The sequence below is a fragment of the Hemitrygon akajei genome, chromosome 16, assembly GCF_048418815.1.
Source record: "Hemitrygon akajei chromosome 16, sHemAka1.3, whole genome shotgun sequence".
Lineage (NCBI taxonomy): Eukaryota > Metazoa > Chordata > Chondrichthyes > Myliobatiformes > Dasyatidae > Hemitrygon > Hemitrygon akajei.
The window spans coordinates 65,330,919-65,348,533 of record NC_133139.1 but is presented as its reverse complement, the minus strand read 5'-3'; the positions used below and the strand labels follow the sequence as shown (position 1 = coordinate 65,348,533).

The 17,615-nt window shown below is 44.5% G+C and overlaps 1 protein-coding gene across 4 annotated transcripts in view; it reads left to right on the top strand.

Annotated features, from left to right (window-relative positions):
• The window catches only part of LOC140740132 (adhesion G protein-coupled receptor E1-like), a 75,584-nt gene extending 58,691 nt beyond the window's left edge, over positions 1 to 16,893 (top strand). For 3 of the 4 annotated variants that reach the window (XM_073069066.1, XM_073069065.1, XM_073069067.1), the window contains 9 exons: positions 596 to 783; positions 1,749 to 1,919; positions 3,871 to 4,065; positions 5,409 to 5,644; positions 7,066 to 7,132; positions 8,594 to 8,685; positions 11,894 to 12,062; positions 15,097 to 15,183; positions 15,998 to 16,893. In XM_073069066.1, the coding sequence (XP_072925167.1) occupies positions 596 to 783; positions 1,749 to 1,919; positions 3,871 to 4,065; positions 5,409 to 5,644; positions 7,066 to 7,132; positions 8,594 to 8,685; positions 11,894 to 12,062; positions 15,097 to 15,183; positions 15,998 to 16,021 (1,229 nt within the window). In that variant the 3' untranslated portion in view covers positions 16,022 to 16,893. The remainder of the gene's footprint in view (positions 1 to 595; positions 784 to 1,748; positions 1,920 to 3,870; positions 4,066 to 5,408; positions 5,645 to 7,065; positions 7,133 to 8,593; positions 8,686 to 11,893; positions 12,063 to 15,096; positions 15,184 to 15,997) is intronic. The other variant, XR_012101802.1, reaches the window with a different exon arrangement.
• Positions 16,894 to 17,615: the final 722 nt, after the last annotated feature.

Genomic DNA, 17,615 nt, shown 5'->3' with positions numbered 1-17,615 from the left:
GTTTTCTGTCTCTTTCCCATGCTTGTGTACATGGTATAAGAATGAGTTTGGCCAGTGATTTACAGACTCATTCACAGGGGATGTTCTACCCTGCCCAAGTTGTTGACTGAACTATTACTCTGTGGGATCAGTCTGTGCTCCCCTACATGAAGATATGCTGCAGGAAGGAGAATGGGGTTGAGGGGGAGAATAAATCAGCCATAATGGAATGGCAGAGGAAACCCGATCAGCTGAATGGCCTAATTCTGTAACTATGTCTGATGGTCTTATCTCCTTTCCCAGAAATGCACCATTTTCTGTGGCTCTCCAGATTTTGAACCATCCACAAGACACAGGTCAGGAATGTGGTAGACTCCAACTTTCCTGGAAGAGTATAGCTAAACCAACACAAATTAACTTAACACCATCCATGATAAAGCAGCCCACATGATGATCTCCTTGTCCATCCTCATTGAGAGCTGATTTTAATTTTCAAAGACTTACAAAGCGCTACTGCAATGGGCATGTTTTGTGCTGACCTGCCTTTATATCCAGTTGCTGGAATGTTTCAGTGATGTTTATCCACATTCACCAAAGGCTGATATTATCTCCACAGAGTTTCAGGCCGTTTCCTTAATTGTATTCAAAGACTTGGAATCCCTGCTGAACCAAGAGATTAAAGGTGGCCGTCCATCTCAGAACAATGTGTCATTAAACTCCAAGGTGATAGCCGCCACCATCAGCAACAAGGCCATCAGCTCTAATCTGAAGGAAAAATTTAATTTGACTCTGAAACTCAACCAGGTTTGTAGATACAATCTGTGATGTTCCCCAATTGAAGATAAACTTCCTGCTAAAATGCAAAATGGGAGGCTGAACAGGCGCAGATCCTGGGTTTAGGTATAACATTTCCATGGAAACTGGGCTTGGGCCATTTCAGGTCAGTTTATGGTGGCATTTCCAGTCACCATTACTCAGGGACAGTACAATGGGGCCTGATAGAGAAAGTGGAGATCCCTCACCTGAGAGAGATGGGGGAATGTTTAGAGACTGGTGGTGAGACACATCAAAGGAGGAGTCCCTTGCTGTAATTTCTCAGGTCATTGAGTAACTGGTTACAAAGTACAACCACCATTTCATTGAAAGGAAAATACCCATTACTGCATTGTAATTACCCATTCAGCCATCGAGTTTGCACAGTAGCAGAGTGGTTGACATAACACTTTACAGTGCCAGCAATAAGTCTGTGAGGAGCTTGTTCTTTCTCTTTGTGACCACATGGGTTTCATCAAAGACTGTGTTGGTCTTTGACACAAATGATGCATTTCACTGTAAATTTCAAAGGTTTGATATTCATGTGACAAATAAAGGCAATCTTTTCTAATTTTATGACCCTGCACTTCACAAATTTGATGGGATATTCTGGGAGTTCCATTTTCCATTTACCTTGTCTCCCCCTCCCCAAGTCAAGGTCATGGGACAATGTAGACAGAGCTTCGCTCTGTTTCTAACCAGTGTCTCCTGTCCCGTGGCTGTTTGATGGAACAGTGTCATGGGATTGGTTAGAATGATATTCCCTCTTTTGTGTTGAGTGCAATTCTGTGACTTGTTTCCCGCCTACAGGAGTTCATTCTGTTTGCTGTATCTATGGGATTGGGGTGTACCTAACAACTTCGGCCTTTGTACTACTTTGGGATGTGTGAATATTTAAGCTGTTATTAGAATGCTTTCGATAATTGTTAAAATAATTTGTCCTTATCTGGAAACAGGAAAAGGAAGATGGCGAAGAGCCAGAATGTGTCTATTGGAGTAATACCAAACAGAGAAGTGTCTGGTTATCTGATGGTTGTGAACGGATCCATTCCAATCAGACCCATGTAATCTGCCAGTGTAACCATCTGACAAGCTTTGCTGTTTTAATGGCTCCGGTTCAGACTGAGGTAAGAAATTATTCAACAGAAAAATCTGTAGTCAGATGAAAAGGGTGAATGAAGAGAGTCAGAGTGAGAGAGACACAAACACAGAAACAGACCCTTCAGCCCACATTCTCCATGCTGATCATCGAGGGTCACCTACATTAAAATTTGTTCTGTAGCTTTCTATATACTGGTGATACAAATCCTCGTCTAGATGTCGCTGAAATGTGGTGATGCACCTGCCTCTGCCACCCCCTCAAGGCAGTGTGTCCCAATGGGTGAAAACAATCCTTCCACAAATCCCTTCAAATTCCTTACCCCGTCCGCTCAACCTCTGCGACTGCATTTCGACTCTTCTGCTATGGTGTAAATTTTCCCAGTATCTATTCACTCTGTGCTCCGTCATCACCCTCTGCTGCAAGGAAAACAAAACACTGATCCATGCAAGTCAAAAGGATGGTTCAGAAGGCATATGGTGTGGTGGCCTTCCTTAGTCAGATGTGGTTAGATCACTGTCAGAGCACTGAGTTCAGTTCTGTTTGCCTTATTATAGGAATGTTAGAAACGTAGAAAGCCTACAGCACAATACAGGTCCTTCAGCCCACAAAGCTGTGCCAAACATGTCTTTACTATAGAAATTACCAAGGGTTACCCATAGCCCTCTCTTTTACTAAGCTCCATGTATCTATCCAGGAGCCTCTTAAAATACCCTATCGTATCTGCCTCCAGCATCGTTGCTGGCAGCCGATTCCACGCACAGCACTCTCTGCGTAAAAAAACTTACCCCTGGCATCTCCTCTGTACCTACTTCCAAGCACCTTAAAGCTGTGTCCTCCCGTGTTAGCCATTTCAGCCCTGGGAAAAGCCTCTGACTATCCACACAATCAATGCCTCTCATCATCTCATACACCTCTATCAGGACACCTCTCATCCTCCGATGATGTGGAAGATTTAGAGAGGCTTCAGAGGGGATTTGCGATTGGAAAGCATGTCTTATGAGAATAGGTTGGGTGACCTAGGGCTTCGTGAATCACCTCTTCACCCTCTCCACTGATATTTTTCATGACAGTTTCCCACAGTGCAGAGGGAGTCAGGATAACTGCCAAATGTTAGCAGGAAGCTTGTAAGAGGAGGAGTCGCTCTGTCACCATTTCTCAGGAAATTACGTAGCCACAGTTTCAGAGAACAAGTCCAGAAGCTCACTCAGCAGCACTCTAGCTGTGGTCTAGACAATGTTGCTTAAAGTTTTACCATTTCCTGTCTGTACTGTACTTATATTTTATTCCCTGACTAATGCTGGCAAGTAACTGATGTCTTCTTTACTGCCTTAGTGACCTTTATTACCACCTTCAGGAACACATTGACTTGTACACACTGTTCCTCCACACACCAGGTCCTCACCATTCATGATGTAAGTCCTACCCTTATTACAGATACTCGAGGGACCACCAACGCTGGACTGAGGAGCAACAAACAATCTGCTGGAGGAACTTATCGTGTCGACCAGCATCTGTAGGGGGAAAGGAATTGTCAAAATTTCAGGCCGGAACCCCGTATCAGGACTGAGTTGATGTGCTGCTTCTGATTCAGGGTTTCAAACCAAAACAGCGGCAGTTCCCTTCCTCCCACAGACGGTGCTCGACCCGCTGAGTTCCTCCAGCAGATCAATTATTGCTCCTACCTTTGTTAGACGTGCCAAGGTTATGGTTCGGTATTAGTTATGGGTGGCACTGTAGCGTTCCTGCCTTTATTAGTTATGCCAGGGATACAGTACAGTATCAGATGTGGGCAACACGGTAGCGTAGTGATGAGCAAAATCACTTTATAGCACCAGTGATCACCAATTGTGGTTTGATTCCCACCACTGCCTGTAAGGAGTCTGTACCTTCTCCGCACGATCACCATGTCTAATGCTGTCCCTGGAGACTCTATCACAGCCGATTCCTGAGCGTGGTTCCCCACTTTGTGCTTGCAGATTGACGACTGGCACTTGGAGATGATCACCTACATCGGCCTCATCATCTCCCTTTTCTGCCTCGCTGCCTCCATCGCCATATTTGTCAACTGCAAATCCATCCAGAATGCTAACACCAGTCTCCACAAGCACCTGAGTATCACCCTCTTCCTGGCACAGTTCACCTTTCTGATCGGAATGAAGATTAAACAGCGGGTAAGAAAACCAAATTACCACCTCTAATTCTCAGATGTCTTCTGAATGTGCAGTTAGTCAAATTCTGCTGCAAAGCCAGACTTAACGTGGGAGTGGTGGGATCTCAACCCCTCTCCTCTGGTGTCCTCTCCTTCCATTGGCTCATCATGACCAGCGTGCCATCCCTTTAATCAGATCCTCATTGCAATAGTGGCCAAAGCCTCCGAGCATTGGACACCCTCCCCTTCCCCACAGTCTTGTCACCACAGAACGTTGCCCTTTCCCTCCCTCTGCCCTCCTGCCCAATGACCTCATGGGACACTCCAAACCTCCCCATTCACATTCACCCTGGGGTGCAGTGGATTAACCGTGTCACTGAGTTTCCCGGTCACTGGAGAATGAGTGACATCAGCACACTTTGCAGATCTGGAGCTGCAACAAGATATTTTGTAAAAAGTACCAAAGTTGCTCTAAGTTTATGGACTCACAAGAGTTTGTAAACACTGGAAACCTGGAGCAAATCACAAAGGAGCTGGAGGAACAGAGGAGGTCAGGCAATGTGAAACGTCTAATGTTCGTGTCCCTTCATAGATACCTACTGACCCTTGGAGTTCCTCCATCTCCTTTGTGTATTATTCTAATTGTATCACTGAATTACTACTCATTAATAAATCTTTGGTGTGTATCCCCACCGTGTTCTTTATATGTTTGCACATTATCTCTTCCATTGTGTACATGTGTTGGTGTACTGGTTTATTTCAGTGTCTCTGTGTTAGTAACTCTGAGTTACACACACAAAACACTGGAGAAACTCAGCAGGTCAGGCAGCATCTATGGAGGGAATAAACAGTTGAGATTTTGGGCTGAGACCCTTCCTCAGGATTGGAAAGGAAGGTGGCAGATGTCAGAATCAGAGGGAGAGGAGGGGGAAGGAATACAAGCTGGCAGGTGATAGGTGAGATGAGGTGACGGGGAAGGAGTGTGAGTGCTGGGGAGTGTGGGGTACGAATACAGCAGCTGGGAGGTGATAGGTGAAAAAGTTAAAGGGCTGAAGGAAAAGGAATGTGATCGGACAGGAATGTGGAGCAGGGGAGAAAGGGAAGGATGGGAACCGGGGGAGATAATAGGCAGGTGAGGAGAAGAGAAGAGGTAAGAGGGAGCTGGAAAAGGTTGTCAGTCCGTTTCTGATGCCATGTGTTTTTCTCTGTGTCTGTGTGAATGTCTTTATCTGTAGTTATCACTCCCTGTTTCTTTCACTTGTTTGTAACCGTTTGTGTGTCTCTGACCCGTCTCTGCATGTTCCTGCCTACCCTCTGCTTTTGCCCCGAGCTGCTCACTATCCACTATGTTGCCTCTTTCTTTAGATTGTGTGCGCCCTGATTGCCGGGTGTCTGCATTACCTCTTCCTTGCCGTCTTCGTCTGGATGTTCCTGGACAGTTTGCAGCTTTTCATCATGTCCAGACACCTGACAGTCACCAATTACACTCGCAGACATATCATCAAACGAAGATACCTGTACATTTCTGCTTATGCTGTTCCTGCTGTGATCGTCATTATCTCAGCAGCAATAAAGCACAAGGGCTATGGAAGAAAAAAAGAGTGAGTATTAAATAAGGAAATGTGATAGAGTGATACAACCGACTGTGACACAGAAAGAGGCCATTCAGTCCATCTGGCCCATGCTGGCTTCTTGCAGATTTAGCCCTTCTCCCTATCTCCCTCTACCCCTGCATCTTATCCTCCCATACCTTCCCGTCAACTCCCCTTTGATGCTTTCTCCACCCACCCACAACAAGGGGTAATTTACTGTCAGTTAGTTACCTGTTACACACCTTTGGGATGTGGGATCAAATAGGAGCTCTCGGGGAAAACCTGACACAGTCTTGGAGGCATCATGCAAACTCCACTCGGTTGGCAACCAAGATCAGGATTGATTCCACTGCCCTAACACAGGGCATGAGTTGAGTCCTGTACCAGCTCTGAGAACAAACCATTCAATTCATCAAGAGTCCTTCATCTGAAACCTTGATAATATTGTATTCAATATTCCCCAAATGGTGATTGAAAATTGTAAAAATGAAAATACTCACGAGGATTATTGTGGGTATTGTCTGAAAGGCTCCCAAGGACTGCGGAGGGTTTGACTTCACCCGCTAACAGACCCTGACCAAACTGATTTCAGTTGCTGAACCCCTGAGAGGTCTGAGATTAGCCATGGGCCAGAGGCGAATCCTCAGAAGGCATAGGGGCAACAGGAGAGCATTTGGCATTTCCAAGTGTTTTCCAATCAACCCTGCCTGGAACTGATTACCCTAGTTTTGGTAGCCTGTTGACCTGTGATCAAAGGGGAGAGTTTGCAGTGACCTGATATCCCACTGATCTCCATTTAGGGACCTGCAGAAGTGAGTCTGGCTGAGATCCCAGCATCACAGAACATTGCAGAGCCGGTCAGCGAATGGCCAATCTTTCCCTCAACTTCTTCTGGGAATGGCCACAGTGAGAGAGGCAAACAAGGCTTCTGTTGACCAGCTGCCCGATGCTGTTGGATTTGGTCACTATTAACCCTAGTCTCTGCATATGGGGCAGGGGAGTAAATGGGGTGGTGCCCCTCCCCGTCCTTAAGTCCATCCTGTGCTAAGTAGCTCCACCCTCTCCGTTTTACGGCGGATGCCCAACTCTGTGGACAGAGACTGCGTTCCAGTGCAGAGCTGAGGAGGAGTCACATTGTCACTGGTGTTGTCATTGGAGGAGATATCAGAGCTAAGTCCTGGCTCTAGTTTCAAATGGATAGAATTTATCCCACAAAACTATATCAAAGAAGAGCACAGGCCATTTTCGCCCACACTCAAACCAACATCCCGTAACCAGTGGCATGATTGGTCATCAGCACACAGCTACTGTTTGGGATCTTGCCACGCAGAGATTGGTTGCCAAATTCCTGCACTGTAGATCCGCTGACATTCTCAATGTATTTCACAAACTGACTGCCACCCAGTGACGAAACTCTTCCATCTTCACAGCTGTTGGCTGAAGCACGAGTCGGGGTTTAACTGGAGTTTCCAGGGTCCGGTCTGTTTTGTGATTCTGGTAAGCTTCCTGTTTCTCTCTACACACTAGCCATTCCAGACCAGGGTTCTCTCTTGTTGTGTGCTTCACTTTCAGGCCCCTGTGTGTGTCTACATGGTGTGTCTCTATGCCCAGGGTTCACAGACACCAGATATCACTGTGCTCTGGAGTCTCTCGGTGCCCAGGGTTGAGAAGGACGAGCTTGGGGGATGCACTGAAGCTCGGTGCAGACACTGCAAAAGCTCAGTGGGGAAGGACCACAGTCAAGGGTGGTGCCTGTGCTGTGGGGCTGTGTCCAGTGTAACAACCCCTCACAAATCACTCATGGACTGTGAGAAGCATCGTGTCCTCTCAATGTTAATGTGTCTGACACTCAGTGTGGTCAGCACATTTGATAACTGAAGAAATATCAGTGAACCTGGCCCTCAGGTGTGTGTGAATCGCACCTCTGACCTAGGGGCTTGCCTTTGACCCCTGATCTGTTGCTTTCACTTCTGACCCTGTGTCACTGCCCCCATCAACCTGCACCCTGTGTTATCTTGAACCCCAGCCACTGAGCAACACAAATGATGCAGCCAGTCTGCACATCCTGGGTAGTTTCCTCCATTATTTGCCCCTCCCCAGACCCTCTCTGAGTCGTGTGCGCACTGGGCCCAGTGATAACGGAATCTTCATGCTTGCTTTCATCCCTTTGAGACATCGGCACATTTGCAGATTAGATACCACTTCACCCCAAGTGTTGGGACACTTTGTCAAATGCTTCACACTTTGGAGATGATGGAAGATTTTGATCTAAAAGCAAGTTCCTGTTGTTAAACTATGTTAAAGTATGGTATCTCTTTCCACCATCTTTTGTCTTTTTATTTAACACTGAGTCAAGTGGACTTAGGCCTTGGGTTTGGTTGTGTCTGTTTGCATAACTAAGAAGGGCAGTGAGAAGGAATAGGCAGTTTGAGGGGCACCGGGTCTTTGATTCAAGGCAGGATGGAGGAAAGAAGCAGAGAAACTGGGGGCTACTTCCCAGTCTTCTGGCCTGGAATTCCCAGCCCACAGATCATAACCATCAGCATAATGGTTATGGGTGAACAATTCCAGTTAATTCCCCTCCTGGGTTTCCTAGTCATCCCAATGCATCTGGATTCTGAGGAAGATGCCATCCCGTGGGTTACAGCTCGAAGAAGTTTGGTTTTCCAAAGTTGACTGGAGAGTTTTGGGGCGAGAGATGGGGACAAGCAGAATTTTAGATGAGAGAGTGTCATGATGAAAGCCACGGATCATTGAGGAGAAAGTGTGAATGTCAGTGAGTTATACAGTAAACTGGGAGGGGTGAAATGAGTGTGGGATTTGGAGAATCTGTTCTGTCTTCCTCATGAAACTCTCTCTCACCCTTGTTTACTCTTTCCTCTATCATTCCCTCACTCTCGCTCTCTCTCACACACACATCCTCTCTCTATCTTGCACACTCTGTTTGTCTCTCTCCAGGTCAATACAGTCCTTTTATGTTTGACTCTCTACTTACTGAGACGCCATTTGAACTCACGCAACAAGGAGGTTTCGAAGCTTAAGGAAACCAAGTAAGTGACTTGTTGGATGTAAATAAGATGATATGAGGCATGGAGTGGACAGCCAGTACTTTTCTCCCAGAGCAACAATGGCTAATATAAGATGGCATAATTTTAAGGTGATTCAAGGAAAATTATTGATGAGGGGTGGGGCACGATCTTGGAGGTAAGTTGTTCAAGAGTGTGGAACACACTACCAGGGGTGGTGGTAGAGGGGAGTACATTAGACCCTTAGATAGGCACATGGATGAAAGAAGAATGAAGCCCTATGTGGGAGGGAAGGGTTAGCGTAATCTTGGAGTAGGTTAAAAGTTTAGCACAACATCATGGGCTGTAGGGTCTGTACTGTGCCTGTTCTCTGTTCTATGTTCCACTATGTGTCCATCACTAGCCCAGCCTCTCGGGACCCTGACATGGGGCAGAGTCCTGGCATGGAAGCTGCTGTTGTCCATGACCATAAGACAAAGGAACAGAAGTCGGCCATTCGGCCCATCGAGTCTGCTCCACCATTTTATCATGATCCATTCTCCCATTTAGTTCCACTCCCCCGCCTTCTCACCATAACCTTTGATGCCCTGGCTACTCAGATACCTATCAATCTCTTCCTTAAATACACCCAATGACTTGACCTCCACTGCTGCCCACAAATTCCACAGATTCACCACAATGACCACCACCACCAGATTCACCATGACCTGGCAAAACAGAGACACTCCTACTGAGAGCCAACAGCACGTGACCCATGTGGCTAGGTCCCAAATGTCTGAGACATCCTTGATGCTACAAAGTAAATATATGCACTTGCATCCTCTTTAGATAATTATGGGAAGGGGACACCAAGATCTCCTTGCACATACCTCACCTTTCAGAATCAGAATCAGGTTTGTTAGCACTGAAAAACTTTACTATCACTGACATCACTTTATTAGGTATATCTATTAGATGCACCAACATTTTCTCCTGCTGTAGCCCATCTGCTTCAAGGTTTGAATCTTTTCTGAACACCACTATTGTAATGTGTGGTTACTTGAGTTACTGTTACCTTCATTTCAGCTTAAATCAGTCTGGCTATTCTCCTCTGACCTCTCTCATTAACATGGTGTTTTTTCCCACATACAGGCCATTCACTGGATTTTTGTTTGTTCTTGCACCATTCTCTGTATTCTCCAGATGCTGTGTGTGAAAATACCAGGACATCAGCAGTTTTTGAGATACTCAAGCCACCCCACCTGGCAACACAATTATTCCATAGTCAAAGCCACTTAGTTCATTTTGTTCCCCATTCTCATTAACAACTGAACCTCTTGACCATGCTTGCATGCTTTTATTTATTGAATTGCTGCTACATGATTGGCTGATTAGATATTTGCATTAACAAACAGGTTTACAGGTGTGTCTAATAAAGTGACCACTGAGTGTATATCATGATATTTGTTGATCTGTAACAGCAAATCAACTCTATCTTTTATATTAGTATATTGTTTTACAATTGATCCCTGGTGAGCGAGTGGGATGAGAGCTAGCAGCTTCCCAGGAAGGATTTCTGGCCATGGTGCTGATCTCTGCCGATGGTGACATTAGAAGTGGGAGATTATCGTTGGCCAGAGGTGCCTGGGGGAAATGTACTTGTGTACATGCCACGTGAGAACAGTGTCAGGACTGACACGATTGCTGCCACTTACCCTCAAGCCCAATGACCAATAATGGTTGATGGTGTCACCAAAAGATGGGACACATTCGGAAGACACTTCAACAATCTGAGCATAATCAAGCAGAACATTGTATCATGAAGGGAAACTCATGTTTCCTATCGTCAATCTAATAATAAATAAGGTAGAGAAGGAGGAGTCATTGGGTTTTCAGAAGGCATTTGGACTTTTCTTTATGACAGAAGTACTCCTTCTGGGAACAGATACGGCTGGAGAGATGAAGTGATTCTGAGGGCCCTGAAGGTGTCTTTCCACTAAACAGACTCCATTCTTGGTTGTTGGGCGGGTGAGTGGCAGTTTCACAGCCAAATCCATCAGCCACCCTAAACACCAGTGAAGCATCTCTAGCCCTGTCTCCCCATCTCTTTTTGCAAGGGGCCCTATCATTCAGTCGATTTAATTCTCTCTACTAACACTGAGGGATGTTCACAGGCCAAAGACCTGATGACCTATCCTGAGTGTCTGACACATCAGGCATGCTAAACCCAATTCTTGGCCTCTGGGTTCTTCATGACGAAGGGTCTTCTCCCTCTCGATGCTGCCTGGCCTGCTATGTTCCACCAGCATTTTGTGTGTTGTTGTTTGAATTTCCAGCATCTGCAGATTTCCTCATGTTTGCTCTTCATGAAAAGAAGAGACCAACTTACTGAACATCAACATGACCTGATAATCTTACCTTATTGTGTTGCTGTCTGTGGACAAATTGAATGGTGTGCACTGCAGAGAAGGTTTACCAGGCTGATTCTTAGGCTGGGTTGATGTTCGAGAGGCATTTAAGCAGAATGGAACTTCACTCATTATAGGTTAGAAGGGTGAGAAGGGCCCACTTTGCAAAATAGAAGATGATGAAGGGGACAGAGAAAGCGTGAGAGGTTGATGGAGGTACTTAGAGCAAAGAACAGTTTCCAGATGGGGGTGAAACATTTCAAAATCAAATCAGGAGAGACTTCTTACCTTGAAAGATAATGAATCTCTACCCTAGAGTGATGCAGATATGGAGTTATTGAATATTTTAAGACAGCAATTAACAAATGTTTGAGCTATGAGAGAGTCAATGGGCTTGTGGAATGCAGGGAAGTATTGTGGAAGCCAAGATTAGACCAACCACGATCTTACCAAATCACAGGGAAGGTTCAAAGAAGCAACTTCTACACCTGCTTCATGTCTAATGTAACACAGCATCCTGAATTGGAAATATATCACTGCTTCTCTGCCGTGACTGGGTCTAAATCCTGGGACTCATTTTCCCACCATTTCATGGAGCACCTGCACCAGAAGGAAAGCAGCACTTCCAGGCAGTGACACACCACCGCCTTCTCAAGGGCAGTTTAGATGCAATAAGCAATATCCTTTCCAGTGATGTCTGGGGCCCAGCAATGGATCCAATAAACACAAGAATGTGCTGTTGGCTTCTGAGAAAGTCCTGTGGGTATGAAAGATCCCACATGAAAGGAATTTCATCATTCCTGTGATTTTCATTCACCTGGTTTCTTTTTCCTTCTTCTCTACAGAACCCTAACCATTAAAGCTGCAGCACGGATGTTTGTTTTGGGAACCACGTGGATCTTTGGAATATTTCAAGTTAATGAGAGCACTGCAGTGTTCTCCCACTTATTCACAGTCATCAACAGCCTCCAGGGTCTGTTTGTTTTCCTTATTTACTGCGTTTTCAATCGCCGGGTAAGAATCTCTTCCCTTTAGACACATATTGTGAATGGTTGGGCACTTGGGATGTAAAGTAACAGGGGAACCTATGAGTATGAGTTTGAAAGCTGTGTCAGAGGCAGACAGTGTTCTGAAAAAGGCATTTGGCACTCTGGCCTTCATTAGTCAGGGCAATGAGCATTGGCTATTGGACATAATTTTGCAGTTTCATAAGTTGTTGGTGAGGATGTAATTGGAATACTGTGTACAGTTTTGGTCACCCTGTTGTAGGAAAGTTTTTAAACTGGAAAGAGCACAGAAAATATTTGAGGATGTTTCCAGGACTAGACTGCCTCAGTTAGAGTGAGAGGTTGACCAGCTTCTGTTTCTATTCCTTGGAACATAGGAGAATGAGAGTCAACCTTGCAAAAATGTTTAAATGAATGAGAAACATATATAAGATGGATGGTAAGTCTTTTTCAGAGGGTTGGGAGACCAGAACTAGGGGGCATAGATATAGGATGGGAGCGGAACAATTTAAAAGTGACCTGAAAGTTAGAGGGTGGTGAGTATATGGAATGAGCTGCCAGAAGAAGTGTTTGAGGCAGGTACAGTGGTATAATTTAAGAAGTAATTGGATATGTACATGGACGGTTGGGGCTTTGAGGGTTGTGTGTTAAAAGGAGCAGACTCAATGGGCAGGATGGACTAATTCTGCTGCAGTGTCTCATGGTGCAACACAGGAATTTGGAACTAATGGGTGGGCACCATATATGGCTTGAGCTTTTCAAAGGGCCTCTATCCAAACAGTATTGCTCTATGACTCCACAACTCTATGAATTTCTCCTCCTGGTCTTACTCTCCGCATATAATCATTATAGTGATGAATGGTTAGAGAGTCATTTACTCAACTGGACAAAGAGCCCATGGAATTATGGGAAAGTCACATATGTGGATAGAGCATTGGCTGATTGGCAGGAAATGGAGAGTGTGAATAAAGGGATCCTATTCTGGTTGGCTGCAGGTTACCAGTGGTGTTCCACAGGGGTCCATTTTGGGGCCGCCTCTTTTTACGCTGTATATCAATGACTTGGATTATGGAATTGATGGCTTTGTGGCTAAGTTTGCTGATGATACAAAGATAGGTGGAGGGGCCGGTAGTGCTGAGGAGACAGAGAGTCTCCAGAGAGACATGGATAGATTGGGGGAATGGGCAAAGAAGTGGCAAATGAATTACAATGTCGGAAAGTGTACGGTCATGAACTTTGGTAGAAGAAATAAATGGGCAGACTATTATTTAAATGGGGAGAGAATTCAAAGTTCTGAGATGCAATGGGACTTGGGAGTCCTCATGCAGGATACCCTTAAGGTTAACCTCCAGGTTGAGTCAGTAGTGAAGAAGGTAAATGCAATGCTGACATTCATTTCTAGAGGAATAGAGTATAGGAGTAGGGATGTGATGTGCAGGCTCTATAAGGCACTGGTAAGACCTCACTTGGAATACTGCATGCTGTTTTGGGCTCCTTATTTAAGAAAGGATGTGCTGACATTGGAGAGGGTTCAGAGAAGATTCACTAGAATGATTCAGGGAATGAGAGGGTTAACATATGAGGAACGTTTGAGCACTCTTGGAGTTTAGAAAAATGAGGGGGGACCTCATAGAAACATTTCCAATGTCGAAAGGCATGGACAGAGTGGATGTGGCAGAGTTGTTTCCCATGGTGGGGGAGTCTAGTACGAGAGGGAGTGACTTAAGGATTGAAGGGCACCCATCCAGAACAGAGTGTGATATTTTGTTAGCCAGAGGGTGATGAATCTGTGGAATTTGTTGTCACGGGCAGCAGTGGAGGTCAAGTCATTGGGTGTATTTAAGGCAAAGATTGATATGTATCTGAGTAGCCAGGGCATCAAAGGTTATGGTGAGAACTGGGAGGGGAGGAGTGGGACTAAATGGGAGAATGGATCAGCTCATGATAAAATGGCGCAGCAGATTCGATGGGCTGAATGGCCAACTTCTGCTCCTTTGTCTTGTCTTATGAAGCATGAATTTGAAGCAAGAGTCAGCCACATGGTTCTTTAGGTTTTCATCACATTTAATCCGATCAGTCTGATGTGATTGTGACCTCCAATCTTCATTTTCATCCCCTCCCCCTTTATAACCTTTCATCCCCTTACCCAGAAGCTCTCCACCTCTCTGTAAATTTTTCAAAGATCATGATTTCATTCCTCTTTGATAAAAGAAATTTGGTGGTGTTGTGGACAGTGAGGAGGGCAGTCTCAGGCTACAGCCAGATCTTGATCTGTTAGCAAAGTGGGAGAACAGTGGCAGATGGAATTTGACGATGGTAAGTCTGAAGTGATAAGAACAAGTAGGGGTAGGATATACACAATGAATGATATGTTCTGAGGGAATTTTGAGGGACAAGGAGCCCTCGACATGCAGTTTCCGAAATCCTTGAAGATGATAACATGGAGAGTTATGTACTAGTTATGCCTCTGTACATTCATTTAGTCTTTTGATATGTGAATTTATCCTCTTCTTTTGATGTTGGTGGTTTGGCATGACACCTGAGCAATCTGCTTCCTGTAAGCCTCAAAGCACTTTCCAGTCCCAGTATTAGTTCCATGAACTATTTCCATGGGAGGCAATGTGGAAAGTCTAATCCTATCTGACCGAGTATCTTGGAGGTTTCCTTCTCTCTGAGTGATCCACTGAAGGTGCCAATGGGACACAGTGACTACGTAAATTGTAATTCTTACTTGGCCTTGAGACTCTGAAGGGTGATTGAAAGATAGTTTTATTCTACTAGGTAGGAATTAACAAATTCTTTAGAGCATGCTACAAAATAATAGTTAGTGTGTAAAGGTTTCTCTCATCACTCATAACCGTGTTATGACATTTCCATAATCATTACAAAAAGTAGAGATAACCATTACAAAAATAAATAAGTGAAGTTGAACAAAGGTGCGAAATTCATTATTACTGTGAAGAATCGACCAGTTTAATTGTGCATAAATGAAATTAGTTAAAACTAGGTGTGACTAATGTATCATTCTCATTTCATTGAAGGTGGTTGATGAATTACAGAAATGGTTGACCAGTAAACAGAAGAGCATCACCACAGAGTCCTCACAGATGGAGATGAACACGACTGAGGTGAGAAGCTTTCTCCAAAGGGCAGATACATTCAGAAGGTCAGGCTGTGTCTGTGGAGGCAGAAATAAACTGAGTGATTTGGGTTGATGATCTTCCATCAACATTACTCCAATGAATGATCCAAAACATTAATGATTCTCTTTTGACATCTGTAGAAGGAGAAAGAGTGAATGTTTCAGGAACCTACATTCCTACAATCAACCTGAAATATCTCGGAGTTGGCATTTGAAATAATGGGCAATTGATTAAAAACTGATGCACACCGTGCTATTGCTTGTATGGTGAGGTGGGAGGGGGTTGGTACTTTTAGTGAATGGTCAGTACTAATAGTCAATTAGTTAATGGTGACAGCTCCAGGATGTTGATGGAAGGAGACTCAATAACATCATTGAATCTCAGGGGTAAGTCAATAGATGTGCCCTTGATGGAGATAGTCATTGGCTGTGAATTATTTCCCACTTTTCAGACCATACCTGAGATCTGATGATTGAATAACAAGTCAGTTTGCTCCTTTGCTGGGAGTGGTGCATGCAGTGTTATGGCAAAATATCTTGTCCTTGCCCCATCCTCTGCCCACCACACACGAGTAGACAGCAGCTTTGCAACAGACTATTCTTGGCCAACACAGGTGATGAACACAGTGTGGATCTTGTTCCCATTCAAGCCCTCCTGCTGACCATGAATCCCAAGGAGCTTTGACTCTCCTGGCAGAATCCTCAGGACAGTGAATAGAAGAATTTTATCTCCTTAAAGTTGTTTTAACTAGATTTTGCCTGGAGCAAAACAAATAGTAATCTCATTTTGTTTTATCTAGACTTATAAAACAGTACAATCATAGGAATTCAAGGCCTGATGACAAGATTCTTCTCAGCGGAGCTTCTTCCTTTCATTCTCCTTCGCTCTTGCTGTGCATCTGGTTCTGAAGATTGTGGGTTCAATTCTCACTCCAAAGCACGAACAGCTCCATTGCAGGGTTGGTCATACCTGCAGAATTATTTGACTTGTAAAAGTCTGAAAGTGTGCATATATGAAAGTGAGCTTGTATAAGAATGTGTGAAATTTGGTATTATGATGAATATGATTATAAATAAATGTCAGGACTTTTGCTGAATTTCCAAATTTTGCGCAGTTATCCTGTTATTTTGATTGTTGTTCCTTATGAGATATATGAATCTGGTGTCAACATGGTTGAAATCGTACCTAAAGTTAATGCGAGATACCAGATTTGAATTTGACCTTGTCCTATCATGTTATATCTGTACAGCTTCAACATAAAGATCAGGTACACAATGCACACCATGTAGTAGATAAGTACAGACACGTGTTCACACACAGGCACTCACTACACAGACCTGAAGCACACGTATTAGCAGAAACATACACACAAATGCACATGTGCACACACACGCACATAAAAGACAATGCGCACACGCACAACTCAAAAACGTGCAGCAGAGGCAGACAGACACACACACATATGCGCTTGCACAGATGCAGACAGATATATGCACACACACACACACACACACCACTTAGTGTGCTGATTTTAGCCTGTGACTGAGTATCCCAGCACGAGAGAACCGTCATGCCTTCCCCTCTTCTGCCTTTATAAATGGAAACTGCTGCCAGACTTGTATGCTATATCCTTTTTAAAACCATCTGTAGAAGAAATATCTATGTTTTAGTAGGAATAAAGCTCTTTACTTACTACATTGTTCATGTTTGAAAATCATTGTACTGTTGATCAAAATTCATAAAAGTATCTTAAATAAATAAATCTTATTGCACGCATAGTGCAATGTGTAATAATTTAACGTGAATGAGATTTTGAACTGTGGAAAGAGGGTTCTACGTGGTTTATCATATGCTGAGACGAATGACCCCCTGTTGCACCAAATAGATAGATGCGGCAACAATAGCCAGAAGGGTCACCTCAGGGGTCTGTCCTCGACTGACCTGAAGACTCATGAGATGTGTTCTTTACACAGTTCATTAGAGCAGCTGTCACCTTCACCACCCACAGAGACAAGATCCCTGTCTCCAAGCACAGCCACCTTTCAGCCCAAATATTTCCCACAACCAGCTGGGGCTGGGGCTGCAGGGATCAATGTCTCCGATGGAATGACCCTGGAGTGATTCCCAGATTCCACCACAAACCTCCTCTCTCCTCTCCTCTATCATCCAGCCAACATCTGTTGAAGGAGGCCCAGTAGAACTGGGAACTCAGGCAATCAGAGAAGGAGTCTTTCTCTGTTGGTTCATAGACCTTGTTTTGGGCCATGTCAATGGCTCCTGGTCCTAAGGATACTCCCTCTGTTCTGTGAATGGAAGTTCACCTGCAAAGAATTATAGGAACAATCATTATTGTCCACTAGTTCCTTCCATTGTGAACCTTCTACTGAAGATGAAGGTGTCCTATTGAGGACATTGCT